At 38.7% G+C, this 27,481-nt stretch overlaps 1 protein-coding gene across 3 annotated transcripts in view; it reads right to left on the minus strand.

The window, feature by feature from the left end:
- Positions 1 to 619: 619 nt before the first annotated feature.
- Positions 620 to 27,481, minus strand: part of zzz3 (zinc finger, ZZ-type containing 3) — a 32,365-nt gene continuing 5,503 nt past the window's right edge. For all 3 annotated transcript variants that reach the window (XM_058798788.1, XM_058798796.1, XM_058798806.1), the window contains exons 2-12: positions 24,385 to 25,867; positions 20,934 to 21,072; positions 20,680 to 20,827; positions 19,443 to 19,570; positions 9,761 to 9,832; positions 9,416 to 9,517; positions 9,049 to 9,144; positions 5,500 to 5,649; positions 3,784 to 3,918; positions 3,210 to 3,310; positions 620 to 2,198 (exon numbers count right to left, since the gene is read on the minus strand). In XM_058798788.1, coding sequence (XP_058654771.1) covers positions 2,054 to 2,198; positions 3,210 to 3,310; positions 3,784 to 3,918; positions 5,500 to 5,649; positions 9,049 to 9,144; positions 9,416 to 9,517; positions 9,761 to 9,832; positions 19,443 to 19,570; positions 20,680 to 20,827; positions 20,934 to 21,072; positions 24,385 to 25,802 — 2,634 coding nt within the window. In that variant the 5' untranslated portion in view covers positions 25,803 to 25,867 and the 3' untranslated portion in view covers positions 620 to 2,053. The remainder of the gene's footprint in view (positions 2,199 to 3,209; positions 3,311 to 3,783; positions 3,919 to 5,499; positions 5,650 to 9,048; positions 9,145 to 9,415; positions 9,518 to 9,760; positions 9,833 to 19,442; positions 19,571 to 20,679; positions 20,828 to 20,933; positions 21,073 to 24,384; positions 25,868 to 27,481) is intronic.

Here is a 27,481-nt window from a genome sequence, read left to right on the forward strand (position 1 = left end):
TAGCCAATGTGGTAAAGCCTGTCATATGAAAACATCCATACTAGGCAGTATTGTTACTATTACTTTACTAAATTACATTTTTGTCTTCCTTCCAGCAATCTGTCACTCACATGAGATCCAATCAATTCCCGATAAAAAAAAATCCCATTCTACATTATTTCTCATTCGAAAAGCCATTTACTAGCATATCGACAGAGATGCCAGCCAATTAGTGTAATGAAATACTCCGGTAGTGAACTGCAGCCATATACAATTAAAACACTTTTTATAGAAAACTGAGGACACTCTTCATCTCATGCTAATGCATGTCACAATTTATAAATGTGTAAAACCTTTGAAATTAGCAGCAAACTATTGAATGCAGCGTGATATCACCTGCATCATTATTTCCTATGACTGAAGTGAATATTCTGATATCCATTCTTTACATACAGGTTCAAATGAAAAGAATGGACTGTAACACACATTCACAATAACCTACCACCCTCTGGTGGCTGAAGCATGACACTCTCAACCCTAAAAATAAACGTCAACAACAAACCTTATTAATCTGTTCTTATATAAAGCTTAAGTACTGAAATAAATCAGAAAGACAAATCATAATACCCAAGTCATGTAGTGTAGAAAGACTTTTCACATACTTTTATTTCCACAGTTCTCCTCTAACATTTTTTACATTATTTAAGAACAGACTGTTATACACAGATATTGAAGCGGGTCAAGGGAGGGGAGGTGAACAGAACAGAACCCAATACAAAATGGTCTACTCAAAGCACAACAAAATGCATGTGTATAAAATAACGTGGGAGTGCGGCGCACGTGCGACGACTACCACCAACTCGATTTCGTTATTCTTCGTCTTTTAAATAGATTAATAAAAATACAATCTTTTCATGGACCGTGAGGAAACTGCAAAAATTAGAGGGGTCTAAAGGCGTGATGATGGTTGGGCAGTTTTTCACAGAGGGCAAACGTGCCACGAGGTCTTTATTTTCTTCTTCTAAAACAAGTGGCCAGGTTTCAATCGACTGGACAAGGAAGAAAAGAAAAAAAAAAAAAAAAAAAATGGCACACGGCAACTACCACTGGCTACTTTTCACCATATATTTGAATACTCCACATGATCAACAACAGTACACATTGAGAAAAGAAAAGAAAGCTCTCCACGAGCCGCATTAACGCCTTCCGGATCTCAGCTGGTCTTCTCCGTGCTGTAGTGCTTCGAGGTGTGGGAACCTATTGGGTTAAGTGGAGTGGCTTTTTTAAATTCGGCGTAATTTAAAAAAAAACAAGAAATGAACGTAAATAAAGTGACAACATCATGTAACGGTCGTAAGAGGAAACAAAGAGCAGCTTCTAGTGAAAATGGTAGCCCATGGCAAGAGACACGTATGGGGTCTGTCAGCTGGGATTTTGTTTTTGTTTTTTTTTTTAAACCCCTGTTTAGAACGTCGGAGTTGTGAGCGAACCTCCTCGATTGGTTAAAAACCTGGTATGAATCAAAGACAACAGTCTCAGCACCAAGTTCCTTTCCTTGTACTCCCACCTCACGAAAAGAGCTCACACACAAAGCTTCACTTATAAATATTTCAACTACAGACGACATTTTGCACTTTAACGCGAGCCCAACCCCGCTCCCGCCGATGAATCCAGAGCCGTGCACTCCTCCGAGAGGTGCGTCACTGACGCCCGTCACTCAAACGGCGGAACAAAGGGAGGCTTCGGGTTGCCTTCGAAATGTCCTGGGATTGGGAATGTCGGTGCGCCTTTTCTTTTGTTCGTTCTTTCCTCTCGTTTCTTTTGATTTGAGATAGTGTTACTTGACGAGACCTGGTAAGGTTTGACAACCGCGGCAGGGTGCTGCCCCCTCCCTCCCATGAACCCTCCCCCACCCCATCCCCCTCCGGCAGCGGGTCGGGGCGAGGTGCGGCCCATCTGCGGTACCCTCTCGCCCAAACGTAAGCATTTCTTTGACTTGGATGATGGAGCCATGCACAGAATGCCCTGGGGGCTGCGGCCCAGCCCTGGATACTAGCGGTGGAGCTCGTCCCTGTCATCTGTTGGCAGGGAAGTAGTTGGGGTCCAGGTAGTTGTAGCCTGTGCTCTGCGGTAAGCAGTAATCTTTGTCCAGGAAGGTTTCGGCCTGGCAGACTGGCTCCAGTCTGTGTGTGGGCTTGTGGGTCTCCGTTTTGAACAAACTGAAGGGGCAAACAGAAAGGTGACTGGTTAGGACGAGACAACTGATGAACATTTAAAAAAAGTTAAAGAACAGAACAGGACCATGTGGATATTTTGTAGATAAACTGACAGAATTATGCCTTAAAAATACAAAGCAGGCCAGAGATTCCCCATCTTAGATTGAGGAGATTTCCTTTGTCAAGAATTTCAAATAAAACATTCTTTGAAAAGATGAATATCACAAGTGTCTTTATTTCTCTAATGCTTCTATTTCAGTTTACAATATTTTCGATAAAGCCTCGAAAATCATGGTCAGAATTGAAAATTAAATATTAAAGTACCCCCTATTATGGATTTTTGAAAATGACCTTTCATGCAGTGTGTAACACAGCTCTAAGTGAATGAAAACATCCTGCAAAGTTTTAAATCTGAAAGTGCACTGTGTATAAAGTTATTGTCTCTCAAAAGAAGTGAGAATGAGACCAATCGAGCAAATCGTTTGGGAGTCGTTGAGCAAGTAAGGTAAAAAATAAATGCATATTATAAAGACAATGAAAGTGTTTTTTGACCTTGCATGCATGTCAACCTGTTGTTGGGGACTCCCAAAACCAAAATATGAACCTTTCATTACCCATAAAAGTGGCACTTTAATAACATGCACATCAGATTTCATTCAAGCAAGGTTCAACTGTGTGAGCATTTCACTCACATTTGCAACTAAAAATAGATGTGCAAGAACTGTAAAATGTACTTGGTTGCATGTGTGAATAAAGTCCCAATGGGTCTTAAAAAAAAAAAATCTGTTTTTATTATATTTAAGGTCATAAAATTGTCTTAAATATATTCAGTGGTATAACAAACATCTTGTTTTTTTGGAATTTGAAAAACATGAATTGCAATACAGCCTAATGTGATTACCTCAAAGAGCTATGATTTCAAAAGACACATTTCAAATGGTGCATGGCGAGTTAACTGTCTGTACGTTAACACCACAATGTTGTAACAAGTGGGAAAAGCCCAGCTTCACTCACCAGTCGGAGCAGGAACTGCAGAAGTCCACGGCATTGTCTTGCGGACAGTCCTGACAGTGCCACCGTACACCCTGGATGGGCTCCATGCCACACATGTCACACTGAGTGAGAATTACATGCAAACATTAACAAAGAAAAAAAATAAATGCTGATCATGAAAAAGAGCCATGATATATTATTATACAGCTGTCTAAGGGCCTTAATCACTTGTCGCTTTGTTGCATCGTGTCTGGTTAAGCCATAATATTAAGTTAAAGGGATAGTTCACTAAAAAAAAAAAAAAAACATTTCTGTCATCATTTACTCTCATCTGGTTTCTAAATCTGTAGGACTTTTTTCTGTGGAACATGATATTTTGAAAAATGTTTCAGTGTTTTTGTCCATACAATGAAAGCCAGAGGGGCTGTATGAACAAAAATATTTTCAGCATTCTTCAAAATATCTGCTTCTGTGTTACACACAAGTCAGTCATACAGGTTTGGAACAACACGAGGGGGATAAAAAGATGACCTGATTTATATTTTTGAGAATCAGAGAGACATCACAATGGAAATAGGCAGGTAAAAGTGTGTACCTTATAGCCAACATGCTGCGTGAGAGCGCTCTCAGCCTGGATCTCATGTAGTTTCTGTTTCTTGAGTTTCTTCAGCTCCAGTAGCTCCTTATACTCCGGCAGGTGCCTCAGCTCCACTGGAACCCCTTCCTCATCCTGTAACATCACAGCAGGGTCAGAACAGTCTTTACCACATCAGTTGTCACTGCTGCACTACAAAATAAAGTCTTTACAAACTAGTTTTTAAAGAGTCTGGAATATTATACTTCGCAATGTTTTTTTTGTTTTGTTTTGTTTGTTTTGTTTTTGTAAGGGTAGGTTGAGGCTACATTTCCTGGCCCTGTTCTCCCTTTATTTTGTCACAAAAAAAAAATTAAAATAAATAAATGTTGCCATAAAAATAAATATTATTAATTAATTTCATTTATATTATCAGACACATTTTTCCCAAATAATTAAAATAAATCCTAAAAATAGTTATGTTATTATCAGGTAGTAACAACAGAGATGGTGTGAAATTAAACAAATTAATTGATGGTGGGAAAATAATATTCAAATTGTATAAATAAAAGGTATTGTATAAATAAAAGTTTGGGGTCCATAAGATTATTTTTGTTATGCTCACAAAAGGTTCATTTATTTAATCAAAAATACAGTAAAAGTAATATTGAGAAATATTGTTACAATTTAAAATAGAAAACAGTTACTTTAAATTGTAACTTTTTCTTGTGATGGGAAAGCAGAATTTTCAGCATGATTACTCCAGTCTTCAGTGTCAGAATGATCCTTCAGAAATTATTCTAATATGCTAATTAGCTGCTCAAGAAATATTTGAAAACAGTTGTGCTGCTTAATTTTTTTGTAGAAATTGTGATACTTTTTTTCAGGATTAAAACCTGTGACTATCAATTAAATGTATCCTTGCTTTATAAAAAAATAAGTTGTCATTTTAATACTGCAGGAAATAGTATGTATGAGCACCACAATATAATAAAAATCAACACTGCAACGTGATAATGACAATTAAAATGGGTTTAGTTTGTTGACAGGAAAAGCTCCATTTCCAATATTTCCATGCAGGCTTTACGCATAGCTTGTGATGTCATGATATGTAGTAAGTCTATCTTTTGTTGCATGTAAGGTTCGCTGATGCTTGGCAACGCGCGACTGGTTATGTTATTTGCAGGGCCCACTGACCGGTGTCGCGTAAAGGTTACATATCAGAGACAGAGAAAATGTCAAGCCACTGCAGTCAGTTCACAGTCACTCAACACACAGCCCTCTTTACACAGTTCAACTGAGGAGACGCAAACATCGAGTCATCTATAATGATTTTGGCAGCGGTGTCTGTCAAAAGGCAGCTCATCATTATCAAATGATCAAACATCAAGCAAATCACAACTGTGGAAATGCCAGTTTGCTGTCTTTAAAGGATTTCCTGTTTGAGAAAGGCCATCAAATGTTTGCCAGAGGGGAAGAGAGGAAGTCGCTATGATGAATCCAAATGGCTTTCAAAAAGCAGTAAGAATTTTTCAATCGATTTCAGGTATTTATTTTTCTGTTTTCAGCTTCTAAATCAATTTGCTTCAATATGATCTGATAAAATGTTGTGGCTCTCACTGGTTCAATCATACATGCATTTCTGATGATTAGTGACCCGATCAATAACAGCCCACCCTGAAGTGGGAGCTCTCAGATTGAGTTGGACTGAACTGTGAGATTTTAACCAGGACTGACCGAATCATCCGCTCCATTATCCTGGAGGCTGTTGAAGTAGTGAGAACGCTCATCCTCGTCATCCATGTAGACGGGCGGCTCGTATGAGGTGAGGAACGTAGAGGGCCTGTAAAGGTGCTTATTGAGGTGGTGCTGTCGCTTACTGGAGGCCTGCAATTATAAACAATTGTCCTGTCAATAAACATGCACTGTAAAGCATTTTAAATTACAAATCATATACACACACACACACACATACATACACATACACACACATATAGGTGCATCTCAATAAATTAGAATGTCGTGGAAAAGTTCATTTATTTCATTTTCAGTTTCAAAATTGTGAAACTCGTATTAAATAAATTCAATGCACACAGACTGGAGTAGTTTAAGTCTTTGTTTCTTTTGAATGTGATGATTTTGGCTCATATTAAAAAAAAAAAAAAAACATTTTTAGTGAATTGTTGGCCTTCTGGAAAGTATGTTCATTTACTGTATATGTACTCAATACTTGGTAGGGGCTGCTTTTGCTTTAATTACTGCCTCAATTCGGCGTGACATGAAGGTGATCAGTTTGTGGCACTGCTGAGGTGGTATGGAAGCCCAGGTTTCTTTGACAGTGGCCTTCAGCTCATCTGCACTTTTTGGTCTCTTGTTTCTCATTTTCCTCTCTATGGGGTTCAGGTCTGGTGAGTTTGCTGGCCAGTCAACCACACCAACACCATGGTCATTTAACCAACTTTTGGTGCTTTTGGCAGTGTGGGCAGGTGCCAAATCCTGCTGGAAAATGAAATCAGCATCTTTAAAAACCTGGTAAGCAGAAGGAAGCATGAAGTGCTCCAAAATGTCTTGGTAAACGGGTGCAGTGACTTTGGTTTTCAAAAAACACAATGGACCAACACCTGCAGATGACATTGCACCCCAAATCATCACAGACTGTGGAAACTTAACACTGGACTTCAAGCAACATGGGCTATGAGCCTCTCCACCCTTCCTCCAGACTCTAGGACCTTGGTTTCCAAATGAAATACAAAACTTGCTCTCATCTGAAAAGAGGGACTTTGGACCACTTGGCAACAGTCCAGTTCTTCTTCTCCTTAGCCCAGGTAAGATGCCTCTGACGTTGTCTGTGGTTCAGGAGTGGCTTAACAAGAGGAATACGACAACTGTAGCCAAATTCCTTGACACGTCTGTGTGTGGTGGCTCTTGATGCCTTGACCCCAGCCTCAGTCCATTCCTTGTGAAGTTCACCTAAATTCTTGAATCGATTTTGCTTGACAATCCTCATAAGGCTGCGGTTCTCTCGGTTGGTTGTGCATCTTTTTCTTCCACACTTTTTCCTTCCACTCAACTTTCTGTTAACATGCTTGGATACAGCACTCTGTGAACAGCCAGCTCCTTTGGCAATGAATGTTTGTGGCTTACCCTCCTTGTGAAGGGTGTCAATGATTGTCTTCTGGACAACTGTCAGATCAGCAGTCTTCCCCATGATTGTGTAGCCTAGTGAACCAAACTGAGAGACCATTTTGAAGGCTCAGGAAACCTTTGCAGGTGTTTTGAGTTGATTAGCTGATTGGCATGTCACCATATTCTAATTAGTTGAGATTTGTTAAATGTGAGTCAAAATCATCACAATTAAAAGAACCAAAGACTTAAACTACGTCAGTCTGTGTGTATTGAATTTATTTAATACACGAGTTTCACAATTTGAGTTGAATCACTGAAATAAATTAACTTTTCCACCACATTCTAATTGAGATGCACCTGTATATACACACACACACACACACACACACACAGTGGGGAAATTTTTTTTGATCCCCTGCTGATTTTGTACGTTTGCCCATTGAAATGATCAGTCTATAATTTTAATGGTAGGTTTATTTGAACAGTGAGAGAGAATAACAACAAAAAAAATCCAGAAAAAGAAAAAGTTATAAGTTGATTTGCATTTTAATGAGTGAAATAAGTATTTGATTCCCTATCTGGCTCCCAGGTGTCTTTTATACAGGTAAGGAGCTGAGATTAGGCGCACTCTCTTAAAGGGAGTACTCCTAATCTCAGTTTGTTACCTGTATAAAAGACACCTGTCCACAGAAGCAAAATCAATCAATCAGATGCCAAACTCTCCACCATGGCCAAAAGACGAAAGAGCTGTCCAAGGATGTTGGGGACAAGATTGCAGACCTACACAAGGCTGGAATGGGCTACAAGACCATCGCCAAGCAGCTTGGTGAGAAGACGACAACAGTTTATTTGCAAATGGAAGAAACAAAATAACTGTCAATCTCCCTCGGTCTGGGGCTCCATGCAAGATCTCACCTCGTGGAGTTTCAATGATCATGAGAACGGTGAGGAATTAGCCCAGAACTACAATTGGTAGGACTGAAGGACTGAAATCCTGCAGTGCCTGCAAGGTCCCCCTGCTCAAGAAAGCAGATGTACAGGCCCGTCGGAAGTTTGCCAATGATTCAGAGGAGAACTGGGTCAAAGTGTTGTGGTCAGATGAGACCAAAATCCATCTCTTTGGCATCAACTCAACTCGCCGTGTTTGGAGGAGGAGGAATGCTGCCTATGACCCCAAGAACACCATCCCCACCGTCAAACATGGAGGTGGAAACATTGTGCTTTGGGGGTGCTTTTCTGCTAAGGGGACAGGACAACTGCACCGCATCAAAGGGACGATGGACAGGGGCCATGTACCGTCAGGGTCAGGGCATTGAAAATGGGTCATGGATGGGTATTCCAGCATGACAATGACCCAAAACACACAGCCAAGGCAACAAAGGAGTGGCTCAAGAAGAAGCACATTAAGGTCCTGGAGTGGCCTAGCCAGTCTCCAGACCTTAATCCCATAGAAAATCTGTGGAGGGAGCTGAAGGTTCGAGTTGCCAAACATCAGCCTCGAAACATTCCCTCAAAAATCAGGGGATCAAATAATTTTTTTCCCCACTGTGTATACACACACACACACACACATATATACATACACACTACAGTTCAAAAGTTTTGGGTCAGTAAGAATTGAGAAAATTTAAAAAAAGTTTATTCAGCACAGATGCATTAAATTAATTAAAAGTTACAGTAAAGACATTTACATTGTAAGAAAAAAGATAATAAAATAAATGCTGTTCTTTTAAACTTTCTACAGATCCTGAAATAAACTGCATCATGGTTTCCACAAAAACACTGCATAACTCTTATCAACTGTGACAATAACAAAAAATGTTACTTGGCAACAAATCAGCTTATTAGAATGATTTCCAAAGGATCGTGTAACACTGAAGACTGGAGTAATGATGCTGAAAATCCAGCTTTGCCATCACAGGAGTAAATTACATTTGAAAATATATTAAAACAAATAACAGATGTTTTAAATGTAATAATATTTCACAATATTACTATTTGTACTGTATTTCTGATCAAAAAATACTTAAGCATAAGAGACTGACTTCAAAAATATTTAAAAATCTTACCAACCCCAGACTTTTCAATAGTAGTGTGTAGTTGAAGTATTTTTAAATATATATTACATTTTATATTATACATTTTAAAAGACCAATTTACCTTTTTACTGTACGTGCACACATTGGGTGTTCTGCCTGGTACTGGAATACCAGCTTTTGTCAGTTTTATGAAATATTTCTGTACCCTGCTAGCAACCTGTGAAGAAGAGGAACGAAAATTTAGTATACAAAAAGAGCTGGCCCTGTATCCAGTGGTTAAACTTTCCTACCACAGCTTTTAGAGGTAAAAATTACTGTCCCATTAGTGAAAAACATGTTAAATAATAGAGATTCTCCATTAAATGGGGCTGTAAGGATGTTAATTGCCTGACTGCTTTAGAGAGCACTGAAAAAGTGACTAGAGATTTGAATGTCCATTAAGGCCAAAAGATGAGAGTGACTGTGTAGAGCGGGGCATGAAGACGCACCTGTTTGGCGGTCCTGTTGCCAAGTTCATCTGCGATCTTCTGCCAGCGTTTAGACTCAACCTCCTCCGGTGGAAACTTCAAAAGCAGCTGCTCCAACTTTTTCTACAAATTTTACATAAGAGATGTGATGAGCAAACAGCCAAACCTTACAGCTCAAGAGTTACACAAAATACTAAAATGCACATTCTATCATAAATTAGATTATGTCAACAGTTAGCTTCAGTCCAATAATTTGAACGGAGTAGTAGCTTTTTAATAATGGTACAATATTAAAATTTTCTCAGATGTTTGTTCATAACAGGCTCTGAGTTCATGGCTACCAACAGCTCTTGGGTAGCTTCATACCTGCTCTTCAACAGTCCACAGCTGGTTGAAAGTGTCAGGTTTATTCTGGTTGCACAGCCTCCCTCTGATAATCTGTCCAAACACCATAAATCAGAAAATGTTAGCAGTAGCACACAGTTCAAAGATATACATGGACATTAACTTAAGAACAAAAAAAAAAAAAAAGAACATTCAGAAGATGTAACTGGTCAACCTGCTTTTAGGCATTTCACTATTTTATTGGTTGTTGTTGTTTTTTAATACACACACATATACATACATATATATATATATACTGTATATACACACACAGCGGGTAAAATAAGTATTGAAGACGTCACCATTTTTCTCATTAAACACAGGTGCTGGTCATATAATTAGAATATCATCAAAAAGTTGATTTCACTAATTCCATTCAAAAAGTGAAACTTGTATATTATATTCATTCATTACACACAGACTGATATATTTCAAATGCTTATTTCTTTTAATTTTGATTAGAGCTTACAGCTCATGAAAGTCAAAAATCAGTATCTCAAAATATTAGAATATTTACATTTGAGTTTGAATAAATTACCATCCCTACAGTATAAATTCTGGGTATCTCTTGTTCTTTGAAACCACAATAATGGGGAAGACTGCTGACTTAGCAATGATCCAGAAGACTAACATTGACACCCTCCACAAAGAGGGTAAGTCACAGAAGGTCATTACTGAAAGGTGTGGCTGTTTACAGAGTGCTGTATCAAAGCATATTAAATGCAAAGTTGACTGGAAGGAAGAATTTGGGTAGGAAAAGGTGCACAAGCAACAGGGATGACCGCGAGCTTGAGAATACAGTCAAGCAAAGCCGATTCAAACACTTGTGAGAGCTTCACAAGGAGAGAACTGAAGCTGGAGTCAGTGAATCAAGACTCACCACGCTCAGACGTCTTCAGGAAAAGGGCTACCAAGCCACTTCTGAACCAGAGACAACGTCAGAAGCATCTTAACTGGGCTGTGGAGAAAAAGAACTGGACTGTTGCTCAGTGGTCCAAAGTCCTCTTTTCAGATGAAAGATTTCATTTGGAAATCAAGGTCCCAGAGTCTGAAGGAAGAGTGGAGAGGCACAGAATCCATGTTGCTTGAAGTCCAGTGTGAAGTTTCAGTGATGATTTGGGCTGCCATGTCATCTGCTGGTGTTGGTCCACTGTGTTTTCTGAAGTCCACAGTCAACGCAGCCATCTACCAGGAAATTTTAGAGCACTTCATGCTTCCTTCTGCTGACAAGCTTTATGGAGATGCTGATTTCATTTTCCAGCAGGACTTGGCACCTGCCCACACTGCCAAAGGTACCAAAAGCTGGTTCAATGACCATAGTGTTACTGTGCTTGATTGGCCAGCAAACTCGCCTGACCTGAACCCCATAGAGAATCTATGGGGTATTGTCAAGAGGAAGATGAGAGACACCAGACCCAACAATGCAGATGAGCTGAAGGTCACTATCAGAGCAACCTGGGCTCTCATAACACCTGAGCAGTGCCACAGACTGATCGACTCCATGCCACGCCACATTGCTGCAGTAATTCAAGCAAAAGGAGCCCCAACTAAGTATTGAGTGCTGTACATGCTCATACTTTTCATTTTCATACTTTTCAGTTGGCCAAGATTTCTAAAAATCCTTTCTTTGTATTGGTCTTAAGTAATATTCTAATATTTTGAGATACTGATTTTTGACTTTCATGAGCTGTAAGCTCTAATCATCAAAATTAAAAAGAAATAAACATTTGAAATATATCAGTCTGTGTGTAATGAATGAATATAATATACAAGTTTCACTTTTTGAATGGAATTAGTGAAATCAACTTTCTGATGATATTCTAATTATATGACCAGCACCTGTATTTAATGAGAAAAATGGATGTGATTAATCGTTTGACAGCACTAATATACAGTGCCTTGCAAACGTTTCTGCCTTGTGTTAAACTGCTTTAAAATTACTTTTCCTCATCAATCTACACTCCATACACCAAAGAAACTGTGTTTTAACATCTTTGTAAATTTATCAAAAATATAAAACGTAAATCATTCCATTGCATAAGTATTCATACTCTTATCTGGGACAGTTTAAATTTAGCTCAGGAGCATTCATATAGCTTGTAGATGTTACTACACTTTGAGTGGAAATTGAGAGGAAACCTGTGGCAAATTCAATTGAATGGGTAAGATTTGCAAAGGCACACACACGACTTAATAAAAGATCTAACAGCTGAAAATGCATATTAGAGCAAAGACCAAGCCCTGAGTTAAAAAAAAACTGCCTGTAGAGCTCAGAAACAGGTTTGCGTCAAGCCACACATCTGGGGAAGAGTTCATTCTGCTTCATTGAAGAGTCACAGAAGCATGTAGTCTCTGTTACCCTTAAATGGAAGAAGTTTAAAACAACCAAAATTCTTCTTAGAGCTGACCTACTGGTCAAACTGAGAAATTGATGGAGAAGGGCTTTGGTTAGAGTGGTGACCAAGAACATGATTGTCACTCTAGTTGAGCTCCATGATTATATGTGGAGATAGGAGAAACCTACAGAAGGACAAAAATCACTTCAAAACTCCACGTATCTGGGCTTTATGGTGGTGTGGCCAAACTCAATCCTCTCCTCAGTGAAGACACATGAAAACACACTTGGAATTTGCAAAACAGCACCTAAAGGACCCTCAGACTGAGAGAATCAAGTTTCTCTGGTCTGATGAACCTTAATACCAAGCATCATGTTTGAAGGAAACCAGCTCTGCTCATCACCTGCAGAGTACCATCCCAAAAGTAAAGTCTGGTGGTAGCAGTCTCATGCTGTGGGGCTGTTTTTCAGCAGCAGGGACTGAGGGACTCGGCAGTGTAGAAGAAAAGCTCAATGCACCAAAATATAGAGATAGCCTTAATGAAAACCCAGTTCAGAGCATTCAGAACCTCAGACTGGGCAGAAGGTTCACCTTCCAACAGGACAATGAACCTAAGCACACAGCAAGAATGGCTTATAGACGACTCTGTGAATGTCCTTTAGTGACCCAGCCAGAGCTTGAACCCAATCAAATATTTCTGGAGAAACCTGAAAATGTGTGTCTGACCCCATCCAACCTGACAGAGCTTGAGAGGTGAAGAGGTGAGGTGAAGAATGGCAGATAATTGCCAAATGATGATGAGAAAAGTTTGTCACATCAAACATTAAAGACTTGAGGCTGTAAAGGTGCTTCAGCTAAATTTTTAGTTAATGGTATGAATACTTATTTCAGTTTTTTATTTTTAATAAATTTACAAAGTTGGGACAATTGTGTTTTTGCTTTGTCAATATGGATTATGGAGTGTAGATTGATGTGGGGAAAAAAGTAATTTAAAGCAGTTTAACAAGGCAGCAACATAAAAAATAAATAAATAAGGGTATGAATACTTTCACAAGGTACTGTAATATATATATATATATATATATATATATATATATATATATATATATATATATATATATCAGGGCTGAAACGATTCCTCGAGTAACTCGAATACAAAAAAAAAAAAAAATCGAGGCAAATTATGTGCTTCGAAGAATCTTTTAGTTCATTTACTAGGGATGCACTGAATTTTCGGCCGCCGAATAAGCCGCGCCGCACAGCAGTGTTCAGGTTTCACTGTCCTCCAGCCGTCATCACTGCGCCGTGTGACGCTCCGTTCAATATTCCGCTCTATAATGTGCATTCTGCTCATTTACCGCTCATGCTCACCAGAAAAGCTAAGTCCGCTCAAATAACGCGCCGACAAGAAATTTATATGTGGTATACTTGTTCCTGTTTGCAGTAGCGCTGCTGTGCTGTGACATTAGGCTTGCCACTTTTAGCAAGGCAAAATAAGGGAAACCCATTCACGACCCAAACCCCCCCCCAAACAATAGGGCTATACGATGTCACTTCAATCTGATTCACCCAAAATGAAAATTCTGTCATAATTTACCCAGGTCTTTATAAACCTGCAAAAAGTTGTTTCTTATGTTGAACACAAAAGAAGATACTTTGAAGAATGTGGGTAACTAAACAGCTGCTGGTCCTCAGTAACTTCCATAGTAGAGAAAAAATACTATCATTGGGTACCAGAAACTGTTAGGTTACCCACATTCTTCAAAGTATCTTCTTTTATGTTCAACGGAAGAAATAAATGATTACAGGTTTGGAACAACTTGAGTGTGTGTAAACGATAAAAAAAATAAATAAATAAAAATTAATTTTAGGGTGAACTGTCCCTTTAAGTCAGACAGTCCACCGTGAGCAAATGCTTCTCTGCAAATTGTGCGTTAATCATTAGATACAGGACAGACCATTGATAACTTTCCCATTCAGCCCTACATATGGAGAGTCTTGTGTTTAAAGGGCGGATGTGAGCTATAGATGTTGTAGGCTAAACCGCGCATGTTTAGCGCACGCAGCGCTCGTGTGAAAGGGCTTTAACAGCGTGCGTTCTGGAGACTCCGTCGCTATGGAAACAAAGACGCCAAAATGCAATCACGCGCAAATGAGCTTCTCTAATAATACTTCTTATGAGATTGATTTCACTATAATTGCTATTAGTATTATAAACAGTGCAAAATACTTATTTGTTAAAAAGTGTTGGCCTTTGTAAAATACGGGACAAATCATTTTACCTTTAAATACGGGACGATTCCGTATTTTAAGGGACGGGAGGCAACCCTATGTGACATGCTGTAGTGTAGTAACGCTGGTCAAATCTCCTTCACTGATCTGCTCCCCGCTACGCTCTGCTCACATGCGCTGATAATAATAGCTTTGCCAGGGTTTTTATATTTTTATACGCGTACTTGATATTTCTTTACACAGAATCATTTCTATTAATTTCCCATTGATTTAGGCGATCTGATGAGAATTAGATGTAATATTAACGCGATCATATCTCTGTGTGAATGAATGGCAGAGACACGCGTTTTCCTTTACCCAGGGCTCGACATTAACGCTTGTCCGACAAGTGAATGTTTTGGACAGGCAAGTGAAAGAGAAATTTACTTGCCCAATCGGACAAGTAACTTGAAAAAGTCAATACCAAAAACAATAATAACTGCCTTTATTTGTGATATAGCCTTTGTTATAGGGGTGTGCGATTATATATCGTTTGCGATAATTTCGTAATTGTTTTAACGAGTATATTGCAAGAATCAAACAAAGAGTGCACGCATAATTACGTAAAGTCGTCTAGGTTAGACTAGCTCACGTGCATTCTTTCACTGCATGATTCAGTATTACAATTACAATGCATGAAGAATGATCAGAAAATTCAAGACATGGGGGAGGTATGCATTTATATGATTTCATATAGTTAATATCACACGAAGATCGGATGCCGTTTTTTTTTTTGTTTATTTTGCTTCAAAAATCATGATGATTACAAATGTGATAACAGTTCAATAAACAAGAAGTTAACATTAAGAGACTTGCGTTTTAGACACCATATTGCCTGTTTTTGCTCTATTCACCAACAAAAAAAAAAATAACTCCAAACACAGCCACAGTGCTGTTTTGCATCTCTGAGCAACATGACTGTGTTTTGTGCCTGAATGAATCAACCGTTTAAATGATTCGGTTCAGTCGCAATGACTCACTTATTAACAGTGACTTGATGCCTACTGGTGGTTTTAATTTCACATTTACAGTATTTAAAAAAAAATAATAATAATTTCAAATATCAGTATTCAACGTTTCATGTATCAAAACATTATTTATTCATTCATTTGTAACTGCAGGTTAAAGCATTCCATGTCCCTCAGAGCTGCATTAAACAGTGGGTAAATATATCTCACTTCAGATGCAGCTTCTGTTTCTTCTGCATTGCAAAGATTAATTTTGTTGATACTGATTTCATTTGTTTGGTAACAGCCCAAATGTCGTCTTATACTAATTGACTGATTAAATTTCACTAATTAAATTTTTTCTAATTTAAGCTTGAAAATGATGAAAATTATATAAGTAAATATTAGCATTTTATTTTTAAGTTTACTATAAAATAATTGTATTTGTATTTAATTCTAACTTTTTATTTTAAAATATAATAGTATTAATCACACTTTATTATTTTGTTCATTATTTCATTTAAAAAGAAAAATCTAAATAAACTAAATGTGTTTTGTATAACTACAATAAATAATTATATTTATAACTCAATTTAACTTAATTTTTTCTCTCCGGGCAAGTAACTTTTATACTCAGACAAGTAAATGACAAATTTACTTGTCCGAAGGACAACCACATGAGAATGCTTAATGTCAAGCCCTGCTTTACCACACACACACAGAAGCGCGTGATGCTCGCGGTGATTTCAGCGTCTGCCGACTCAACGAGGACATAAACACACGAACAACATCTCCAGAACTGCTCTGAGAGTCACTTAATGAGCGTTTCACCGTTTCATTTGAGTAAAACTAGCGTCATATCCTATTCTCACAGAAATGTAAAGGTATTTACCGGCAACCCGTCAAAATAAAAGTCCAGTTTAATTTGAAGACATTGCAGCAGAAATATAGTACTACTGTTCAGCAGAATGTACATACTACTACTACTAAAATTATGAAAACTTTATTTTTTAAGGAATGATCACGCAACATTTCTTCCATGTTTTAATTTTAATAGTAAAATAAATAACAATTAAACATTAGGTGAGAGAAAATAATACATAACTTTATAATTGTCATTTTCTTTAATCATAGCTATAATTATAGTAACACCTAAAATGTGTTGCGTGTAAAAAGTGTTTGTTTCAGCCACTTGAAGGGTGGGTACATTGTGTGCACAACACACATGATCAGGATGGTACCACCTCCGCCGCATTTTGAGAAAGGAAAAACTCTGTTTGCAGGACTATACATTATTTGGATAATTAGTCAACAACAACAACAGTTATGTCTGATTCTGTTGCATAGAACTGAATAAAAAAATAATACATTGATATTTAATATTAATATATTTTCTGTCCAATTTTCTTTCAATAAAAGTGTGGTTATTTTATTGGCTTGTGTTTTTTAAATTCCGTGTCATTAAAATTTTGTTAAATTAAAAAGTCTTACAAAACTACTTTGTAATAATTGTTTATTTTATTCTATAATATAAAGCCGTTTGGTTCTCGACCAAGCACATCCAGAATTCTCGGTTTCGGCCCAGAATTTTCATTTCGGTGCATCACTGTAACTGCATAGAGTGCACAGTGTTTGCAACCACATGCTCCTTTAAAGGATTACACACACACCAGTATGCAGAGAGAGATTTAAGAGGGTTTATTCTCCAAATAACTTTAAATTCATGTTACTAAAAAATGTGTTAATAAATGTCATGTGTATGGACTCTTGTTTTTGTTCCACGTTAGCTTCCTGCCCACTAATTTTTGCCTTTTACAAAAGCCACAAAGCCTTCTAAGAAGACAGTAAAGGCTTATGTCACGCCTGAGCTGTAGTTAGGCTGAAACTTGAAAGTTAAGTTGCACAATGTTTAGGTTTTATTTTAAAAAATTTTATTACTCGTATTTTGATTTATGTCTTAGTTTTATGTTGTACTATGTTTACCTCTTTTAAAGTAACTTGAAATTGATTTTTATATATTTGTATTTTGAATGTAATATGGCAATTAAGCGCACTAAATGGGTTTAGTTTTCACAGTTATTAATATATGCAATTTCAAGCAATAAAAATGTTCCTTTTTCTAAAAAAGGAAACAAATTACTTGTTAATTTTAAGAGACCTGTCTTATTTTCTCTTGTATATTTATTATTGCTCTTTAATAAAGAAAAAGTTCTTATCCGATTACTCGATTAATCGATAGAATACTCAATTACTAAAATATTCGATAGCTACAGCCCTAATATGTGTGTGTGTGTGTGTGTGTGTGTGTGTGTGTGTGTGCGTACTTGTTTTTCTATTCAGGTGGGGACTTAAACCTGAATACACACAGACTCATGGGGACTTGAGTCACGGTGGGGACCTAAATTGAGGTCCCCATGGGCAAACAAAGTTTTTTGAAAATCTAAAAATGTAGAAAGTCTCCTGTAAGGGGTAGGTTTAGGGCAATAGCACATACAGTAAGTACAGTATAAAAACCATTACGCCTATGAATGTCCCCACAAGGATAGTGAAACAAGTGTAAGTGTGTGTGTGTGTGTGTGTGTGTTAGGGCTGGTCCGAATACCATTTTTTGAGCTTCGGTATTAATCAATACCGAATATTCAAAGCTTTGGAGGGAGGGAGCTGTCTGTCTGTCTGCATTTTTATTATGTCGAGAACCGTTCATCGAATCGACTTCACGCGTATGCGGGTGTGTTGCTGCGGACCCAAGGGAGTGCAGTGCGGCATTTTGGTGCAATATGGACATGCGACACGTTCAGAATGAATCAACTTTTAATAAACTACAGAACAGCGCGCATCACGCAGGCAGGGCTTATATCCCCCGAGAACGGACACCGCACTAGTGATACAAAACCAACAGGTCTGTTAAGAGCAATGCTTTTAATAAGGTAGCCTAACATTTTTCTAACAAACAAATCACTCCCTAATCAGAAATTAGCAGCACAGTAATTACTGACACCGTAAAGGGTAGGCTATTTAAATAAAATAAAAGAACGAAAAATAAATGAACAAAGTTCACAGTAGCATACTTTCAATAACAGCATCACACATTTTAATTAACGAACAGTTATATTCGAATATTCGAATCTCAAAATCGAATGCCAACCCACTGAACGAATATTTGAATAATCGAATATTCTGGTCCAGCCCTAGTGTGTGTGTGTGTGTATGCAAAACTATTTAATTATATATTTCAGTTTTATAAATACGCAGTCTTGTATCTTTGTCTTTTTGTCTGATTTTCAAGTACTTTTTCTGCTTCAAATAAATGTTTGTAATGTTTTAATTCACCTCTTACCTAGACAGTTTGATTCATGATTTATAATGCTTTAAACACTTCTGGAACCAACACACCTGAAAATGTGGGTGGGCAATAATGAACTCTACTGACTTTTTAACCATTAATTATGAGATAGTGGGTCTGCTCAGATTTCCTGATCTACCAAGAGACCAATGGAAATGCATTATTCCTTTATTCATCAATTTAACACATATACACTCTCTATATCAAAAAGGAGGACAAGGTTTCTCCCACTGGTTTCCATAGATACCATCTTTTCGCTACATGTGCTGCATGCATGAACATCTTGAACAAGAGAGAAGAGCTTAACTGACTGGTGTGAAACTGCAGGTAGAAAGCTAGTTTGTCTGAACACAGCACTTCCATAAAATGGGCCAGGAGACAGAGTTATTTGTGATCAGCATGCTTGCAGTGCATTTTTGTTGAAATGTTACAGAAGAATGAATATGGATGGAGATCTTGTGCTCTCAGGGAAGATGTTGTGCATGCAGAGCACATTCAAGTTCATGTCCTAGGGCTCAAGCATATATATAACAAGAAACAACGTCAAGTTAAATGTTAGGTCTTGATCTTATTATGTATCGGATGCAGTGGTGTGTGATGAAACATGGTGAAATCGTAGGTCATGGGGAAAAAATGAGCAAAACATAAGGAGAATCTGTAACCCCATGTTTTCCAAAAAACACAACATGCAGGTTCATAGTCAAGACGGCTGTAAATGGTGACAGAATACAAATGACGAGACGTAGAAAAACTTAATCTGAGTGTACCTGAGTTCTGCTACTGGACATGCTGTGTTCTGGACCGTCACTTGACGGCAGGGAGGAGGAGTAGACGGATGAGGAATCTCCCTCCTTCTTGGAATCCACAGGACTTTTTGGTCGAGCAGGCAACCCCACTACAGAAAGACAAAAGCATTGCCATTGAACAGACATATCCAAAGGGTCCACTAAAACTTGAAAGTAATTACAAAATAAATAAATTATAAGCATTCATTTGTGGTATTTAAATGAATTCTGAAGGAGAGTCCATGATAAAGAAAAGGACAAATCTTTTAAATATCTATTGCCAAGTTCTTAGAAATGTACTCTTTGTGTTCATGTTGGTATCATATATTTTTTTTTATCCATGTATTTATTATCAAATAAATGCAGCCTTGGTGAACGCAAGAGACTTCTTTGAAAAACATTTAAAAACTTACCACCCTGAAACATCTGAACAGTAAAGCAATGTATTCTGGTATTCATGACAATATCATATGGTTACATAAAACAAAATCATAAATATGCTAACTTGCACCACATGATCTACAACCTAAACATCAAATTATCTGATTATTTATTGACCTTGACACAATCATAAGGGTAAACAAGATATAACTTCCTTTTTTTCATTCTTCTGCATGTTCACACTTGATCGCAACACAGAACTTTTATTTAAGGGAAAAAATTTTTTATAATACTAATGCAATTATAAAAATTAAAGCAGTTTTATTAAAATATTTTTGCATCGCCCTGACATTTTTGACCTCATGCTATACTTTTATTTCTTTTTTTGCTTGTAGGGCTGCACAATTTAGCCAAACATTTGTGATTGTCAATATGACTATAAATTATTATTTATTAACTACAACAGTTTTTATGATGATTAATATATTTACTAAAATATTTTTAAGAAATATTGATATTGTAATATTTCCCTGTAAAATAAAAAAAATATGATTACATTTATTATATAAAATAAATTAAATTTTTATTATATAAATAATTTAATTTTTTAGAGTTACTTTTTTTTTTTTTTTTCTCATCTTCAAACATTAAACCATCAAACTTTTGTTTTTCCAATCGCAGCTTTTTTTTTTTTTTTTTGATTTGATAAATCCACAAAGCCATACTGAGATTTCAGATAAATTGCAAACTGCATTTTAAAGGTATTTTTGGGTCCATGTCCTAGTCAATTGGACCTGAGGGCAATATGCAAAAATACACACATAAAAAAGGTACACACCTTTGTCAAAGATTAACTGCAACTGTCGTGTTTTGCGCTTCTTGTCACAGAACTCCCTTTCAAAGTCGCCACGGCCTGAGGTGTATTGGTCCCATGCAATGTCCGGGAGCTGGACTACTCTCTGGGGCCGAGGCAGACCCATCTCCACCTGTGATGAAAGCAGGCAATCAAAAACACACTTAAACCAGAATGCAGGACTAATTAACAATACCAATGGAAAATACCAATGGAAGCCCCAGAGAAAGCTTCTGTACCTGTTTCTGTAGCTGGTCCACAAAAGCGATGGGGTCAGACAGGGATTCCTTCTGATGCCGTGCCAGTGTCTCCAGGTCCAGGATGGCTTGGGTTCGCTGGGCCTCCAGTACACTGATGGTCTGGAGCAACCTCTGATAACTAATATAGAGGACAGAGGAGAAGGAAGGGCAGAGATGCTTTGTACATTATTAACAGCTGATGCCATGCATTTAACCATCAAACATTCAGCAGTTATTCTTCATTTAAATTTAGTGCAGCACAACCACACACTTTACTAAAGAAAGTCCCTGCAAACGTTCTCATAGAAATATATTCTATAAATAGAAATGTTTCCTTTTGGTCAAAGGGTGGGCGGGACTGACAGCTTCATGCAGGAACTGGGTTTCCTGCTTGTACCCAGAGATAGTTGGACTAATTTAATTGTTTAACATTTTTAGGGAAAGGTTTTTAAAGTTCAAATACTGATATACAGCCTAAGGTGATCAAAGTTAAAATGCTAGTTTTATGATATATTGCAATTGCTAGATATAAAAATCATGTACACACTATTTTACAGTCCTGTTGTTACACGTGTAATAACTGAAAATTCTGCATAATTACATGCAACAACCCTAATCTTAACTCTAACCCTACAGTAAGTATAAGTTGTTAATTATTATCCAGTACTAAATGGTTAGTTCACACAAAAATGTAAATTCCGTCATTAATTACTCACCCTCATGTCGTTATCAGCATTGTTTACGTTCAGTAGACAGCACGCGCATGCTGAACGTAAACAACGCTCATTACGTTGATTATGTTCTGGGGTACTCTCCAAAATGGTGGAAGACGGTAACTCGGGGAAAAGAATCGCGGAATAAATTATTGTTATAAATGATTGTTTTCTTTGCGCACAAAAAGTATTCGCATAGCTTTGTATTTGTATAAAATTACGGTTGAACCCCTGATGTCACATGGACTATTTTACTGATGCGTTTCTGTGCGTTGATCGCAGCAATATCATTGTTGTCTATGGAGGGTCTGAGAGCTCTCAGATTCCATCGAAAATATCTTAATTTGTGTTCCAAAGATGAACGAAGGTCTTTCGGGTTTGGAACGACATTAATGACAGAATTTTCATTTTTGGGTGAACTATCCCTTTAATTTTAGAATTACACTATAACAAGTGCACTAAAATAAAGCGTAACCAAAATCACTATTTTTCTCTATTAGGTTAATGTTATGTAACAATTTCAATAATTCTGTTCTCAATTCTCACAAAAAAACATTTTATGCCTCTAATACATAACATGGGATTCAGAAGCTCGCATTTGAAAAAGCTTTTCTAGATTCATCTTGTTAGTTACGAAGATATGGCATTGGCTGAGCGCTAGTACAGAGCTTTGACCTTTTCCCTGCACACCCTCAGGAACATAGGATCCACAAATAGGAACACGGAAAGAAAAAAAAAAAAAAAAAAAAAAAAAGAGGCAGATAGGAAAAAAGGGTGAATTAGACAAAGATGCTCTTCCAAATGGGAGATTCAACCTACTGCTTAGAAGTAATCTTATTCAGAAGCTCAACAGACCTTGTATAATCAATCTAGCCTAACATGGCATGAATGAAAACCAATTGATGACAGCAAGCATGCAATCTCAACAAGAATTCATTTAGAGGACTTGCTCCATTTGATTTGTCTTACTTGAGGGCAACTGACTAGTTTTTCTTCAATGTCTTAGACATTTAATAACTTAAACCGCAGAGGAGCTGTTAACAGCCTCTCGATTTAGATGCACAATGAAGATAGGCATGTTGTACTGCAGGCTGGGAAAAGCAGCCAATGATGGCAATGAGCTCAAAACTGACATATGGCTGGCAATGCACTGCCACCTATAGGTCAACCATCTGAAAAGCAGACCAGATCTTAGTTGTAACAGACAAGAACTAAACAAACATATAGTAGTAGTAGTATAGTAGGCTTTGGGCCATTTTAGCCAGTACTTCACCAATTAACCTGTACTAAATACTACACATACATTGTGTGGTGCCTTCCTTGTTAAGGCTATCATCATCATCACTATTTTCATACATCTGTTTAGGGATATCAACAAACCTCTAACCCCAAACCTCCAAATCACTGGAGACCTCAAATCTGAGGCTTGTTGTAGAATATCTAAGTGATCATCAAGGAATGCTTTAAAGAAATCCTTTAAAGAACTAGCAAGACCCTAGCAACTAAAACCCCTTGGGGTTTTGCACAGACAAGCACTCCTCATTTGCTTCTTCAAAAAAGTCATCTGTATTAATATATCTATAATTTAAATGTCAAGCACACAATAAATCCAAATTAAAATGCAGGAGAAAAACTGTCCCAGATAAGAAATGAGAACGATTTAATATAACAAAAGATAAATAATTCAGATAGGCCTCATAAACTGACTTGACTGCCATCTCTTTTCATTTCTATTGACTGACAAGCCAATCCAGTTGGCCGCTCCTGATCCCTGCACTCAAACTGTGAGATGGGCACACGCTGAATGAGCACGACCCAGGACAACCTGTCCACCAGCAGCAGGCCTTCCATCGTTTATTACCTACCACCGTCCTGGAGATTACAGCAGCTGTTGCGCATTTTCTGCTAGCACAGTCGACTATTATGCTACAGAAAACAAGTATGAGTTAAGCAGGAAAACACCAAGATGTTTATCTGGGCCAACCTCTTCAAATTACAAGGCACAAACACTCTGAAAACTAAAAAAGACAAAACTAAACTAAAAACAAGAGCAGGCTAGACAAATCAAAACCTAAGTTAAAGCAATGCAGTTTGCGACTACTTTTAAAGCAAACCTCTATAATATAATAATAGGAAATTTGATTTATGAAGCTAAGAGAATTCCCTCTATATGGAAACTGAAATAGTAAGACCTGAAAAGAACTAGTGGTACTTGCCCCTGCTAAGAATGAGTTATGTGGTTGCTACTTGCTGGCAAAAGTACAAAAAAATCCCACCAGCTAATGATGTATGATATTCTGTTTTTTTAGATGTGGCTTGGGTCCATTCAGGGGTGCCTAATCCTGTTCCTGGAGATCTACTGTCCTGCAAAGTTCAGCTCCATCCCTGATCAAACACAACTGAACCAGCTAGTTAATCTCTTCAGTAGCACTTGATAATTACAGACAAGTGTGTTGGAGCAGTGTTGGGACTGAAGTCTGCAGGTATGTAGATCTCCAGGAATTGGGCACCTCCTGATGTAGTTCAATGCCTTTAAAAGTTTCATACTTTGGGTTTGGGGTTTGTTCAAATCATTAACCCTCAATATGAGAAATAGTAACAATGGTGATTGCCGCAGCAAACTTGAATTAATGAATTTACCAAGGTACATTAATAAACAAAAAGGGTTAAAAGACAAAGCACATATTGGTTTACCAGAACTGATGACTTCAGACAGGATAGCATAAACCTGAACATACTCTTTGTTGTGTTTGAGAGCCAAGTGATCAGACTCAAAATAGTAGACATCTGGATCCTCCTCTTCTTCCTCCTCATCTTCCTCAGCCTGAGCGGCCAGCAGCTCTTTGGTGGATCTCGACACTCTACTATCCGACACTCTGACCTCTCCACTGACCCCTGCTTTCTCTGAGAGTTCATTGTCTGCCTCGCTAGAAAGCCCCAGTGCATGGTGGGGAAGGTCTTTATGGCTGGTGTCCTCAGAGGAAAGAGGAACCGGCGTGGACTCCTCCTTCAGTGAACCATTGTCTATGTGCGGGGAACTGGGTTTGGGGGAGCTGGCTTTGAGCCCACTACCAAAGGCAGCGCGGCGCGGTGAAGTCCTCAGGGTGTATCGGTGTTCTTGAGGCTCTGTGAAGGAGGGGGGCTCCGCAGGCAGCTGGGAGGCAGTCAGCACCGCCGTTTCTCCTGAGATATTCGAGCAGTTGTCAGAAGGGTCCTGCGGCTCAGCCTGAAAGCCGCCGTTGGTGCTCTCCTCTCTTGCGAGCTCGTCCTGAGCCTGGCCGGCGTCCCCTACGACGTCCACCTCTACCTCCATCTCGGGTTCCCGGGACAGCACGGCCTCGGCAGCTTCCTCGGGCATGCAGTTTCTCTCACAGTCAATCTGAGGGCTGTCGGACTCATTGGCTTGCTTGGGATGAGGGGATCTACAAGGCACGATAGGGTCGGGGGATGAGGGCGCAGCCTGGCTGCCGTTTAACAGTGAAGGACTGTTGTTAAGCGTGGCAGGGGAGGCACAGGGCTCCGGGGGTAAGGCTGCAACTTCTGAGTCCTCCTTATGGAGTTCAGTGAGGCCGTTGGTGGCCTTGACGTTCTCGCCGGACTGCGGCGGAGGGGCGATCTCCTCCGCCGGGCCGTCCTCTTTCTGCTCTGCCTCGTTGTCGAGGCTAAGCGGAGGGTCCGAGGACACGTTCGATTTGGCGCCCTCGTCATTTTCCTTCGGTGCAGCGGGATCAGGGTTCTCCGGTTTGAGAGAACGTTCCTCCTCAACCCCCTGCGATTCACCTGAGCGAGGGCAGCGTTTGGCCCTCTTCAGGGCGGGGGAGGCTTCCGGCCCACCCCCGGCCCTAGGACGCTCGCAGTTGTCCGATTTGTCCGACTCGTCCTTCTCGGAGCTTGGCAAGCCTCGCTTTCCGTAGGATGGCAAGGGCTCACCCTCCGCCTTGTTCTCGGCTACCTTTCCGACCTGTGCTCCGGTCTGCTGGTGCTGCTGACAGTCCTGCTTCTTCTTGGGCGAGCGGGCTCTGGGCACAGGAGGCGAAGAGCTCTCTTCTGGCTGGGCGATGCTGCGGTTCCTGAGGGTTCGACCACAAAAGTTCTCATCCAATCCATTTATCCCCACTGATGATCTTGTGACGCGCGAAGAGCGGGATGCGGCCATACTATGGTGGGTGCCTACTGTCTCCTCATCGTGGTGCTCTCTCCTCAGCAGCAGAATGTGGGCACCTGAGGGACATGACGAGAGAATAATTACATATCATTCAGATTCAAAGTTATAAGGGTTTGAGACTATTCCTACAACTTATAATTTTAAAAAAAAGTAATTAACAATAAGAACTTTTTGGGGGAAAAAAATTGCTAGAAAAACGGCTATAAATCAGACAGCTATAAATCCATAAACACATTTTTGCTGGACACAGTAACATACAGTGATCCGTTTATCATTTTCAACTCATTCTGTCCAAAGCTTCTGGGACAATCACAAATCATTCTTGCTATTTCGGTAAAAGCTTGTATTTGTTAGCCAGCTAGATAACTTCATCTCGGTGTCATATTAAAAAAAACAAAAAAAAAACAAAACAAACAAACACATTAAGATGACTGAACAATAAAAGATAAACACAGGATGGAGCAAAAAGCCAAATATGGAAAAATTAGGTAAGAGAAACATTTTAGCTGAAGTTTAAAGATGTGAGCTAATCTGTTTGCTGGATGTTCCTTCACAGAGGGTCAATGGATTGAGACGGTGCAGGAAGAGAATAAATTGTGTGTCAAGAATGAGAGTGCATTCGTGGAATATCTGAAACGTTTCTAAGCAGAAGTTCCATGGAAAAGGAGAGAGATGTCTTTATTTATAGCTTTTTATGCTAGTGAAAAATATCAACTAGATTTCTGGAGAAAACATGAGTGATGTCTGCCTGTGCAAAAGCTGCCACCACAATACCAAAGCGCTGCTATGCAATTATTTACTGGTTCAAGACAGAAGAGTCGGCCAAGGATTTTTTGCTCACTTGAAAATCCTAACAGAACAACCCTCCCTAGAAAGCTGCACAATTATGATCTCTAATTTATTACTTATGGGGGAGTGTGCAATAGTAATAGTGATGACGCATGAGCAAACATCACTAACACGATTCTCACAATAGATCTTTAATGTGCACAATTTCAGTGGAAAATCTTTATCGCAAGTTCTTCTCTCTTGCTCTTTGAGTTTGGTAAAACAGTGTCAAACATACACCACTGGAGGAATACAACCTACTGGCAAGCTATGATCTACTGTTATCTAATATTCAATAAATGCGTTTGATATTGAGAGGTTATCTGAGAGTTTCCCACAAGCTATCAATCTACTTATCACACATGTACTCGCTAGGCTTTCCCTGGTGCATTGCTAAAGCTGCAGATGTGACGGGGGATGGTCTGTATTTAAGCTGCTTCTTATCTGAGCTATAAAAGTGCTTTTCAACAACGGCCAATACAACACAAACCTTCAGTCTTGAAAGACTGATCATGGGTGTCTCTAATGAAGCAGTCAGTGCTCCACAGAGCCCTGTGAGCAGAGTCCAAAACTAACAATTATTAAGCGCCAAAAATGCAAGTTGGTTGGTAACTCTAGGGACCGCAAATTTGCATGATGTAAACTGAATTATAACAATCTAAATGTTACTGATGTAAAGCCAAAGTATATTGTGTGTCTTCAAGTCAAATTATACATGCATGTTCCGTTGTGGCTTTGCGGACGGGGATTTTTGCTATCAGAACTGTCCAGTGATTTCAGCACATGTATGTCCAAGCAGACTTGTGTGAGTGAATTTTAACGCTTAGAAAAGAGCTCCAAAT

Source organism: Onychostoma macrolepis, chromosome 02 (genome assembly GCF_012432095.1).
Source record: "Onychostoma macrolepis isolate SWU-2019 chromosome 02, ASM1243209v1, whole genome shotgun sequence".
Taxonomy (NCBI): domain Eukaryota; kingdom Metazoa; phylum Chordata; class Actinopteri; order Cypriniformes; family Cyprinidae; genus Onychostoma; species Onychostoma macrolepis.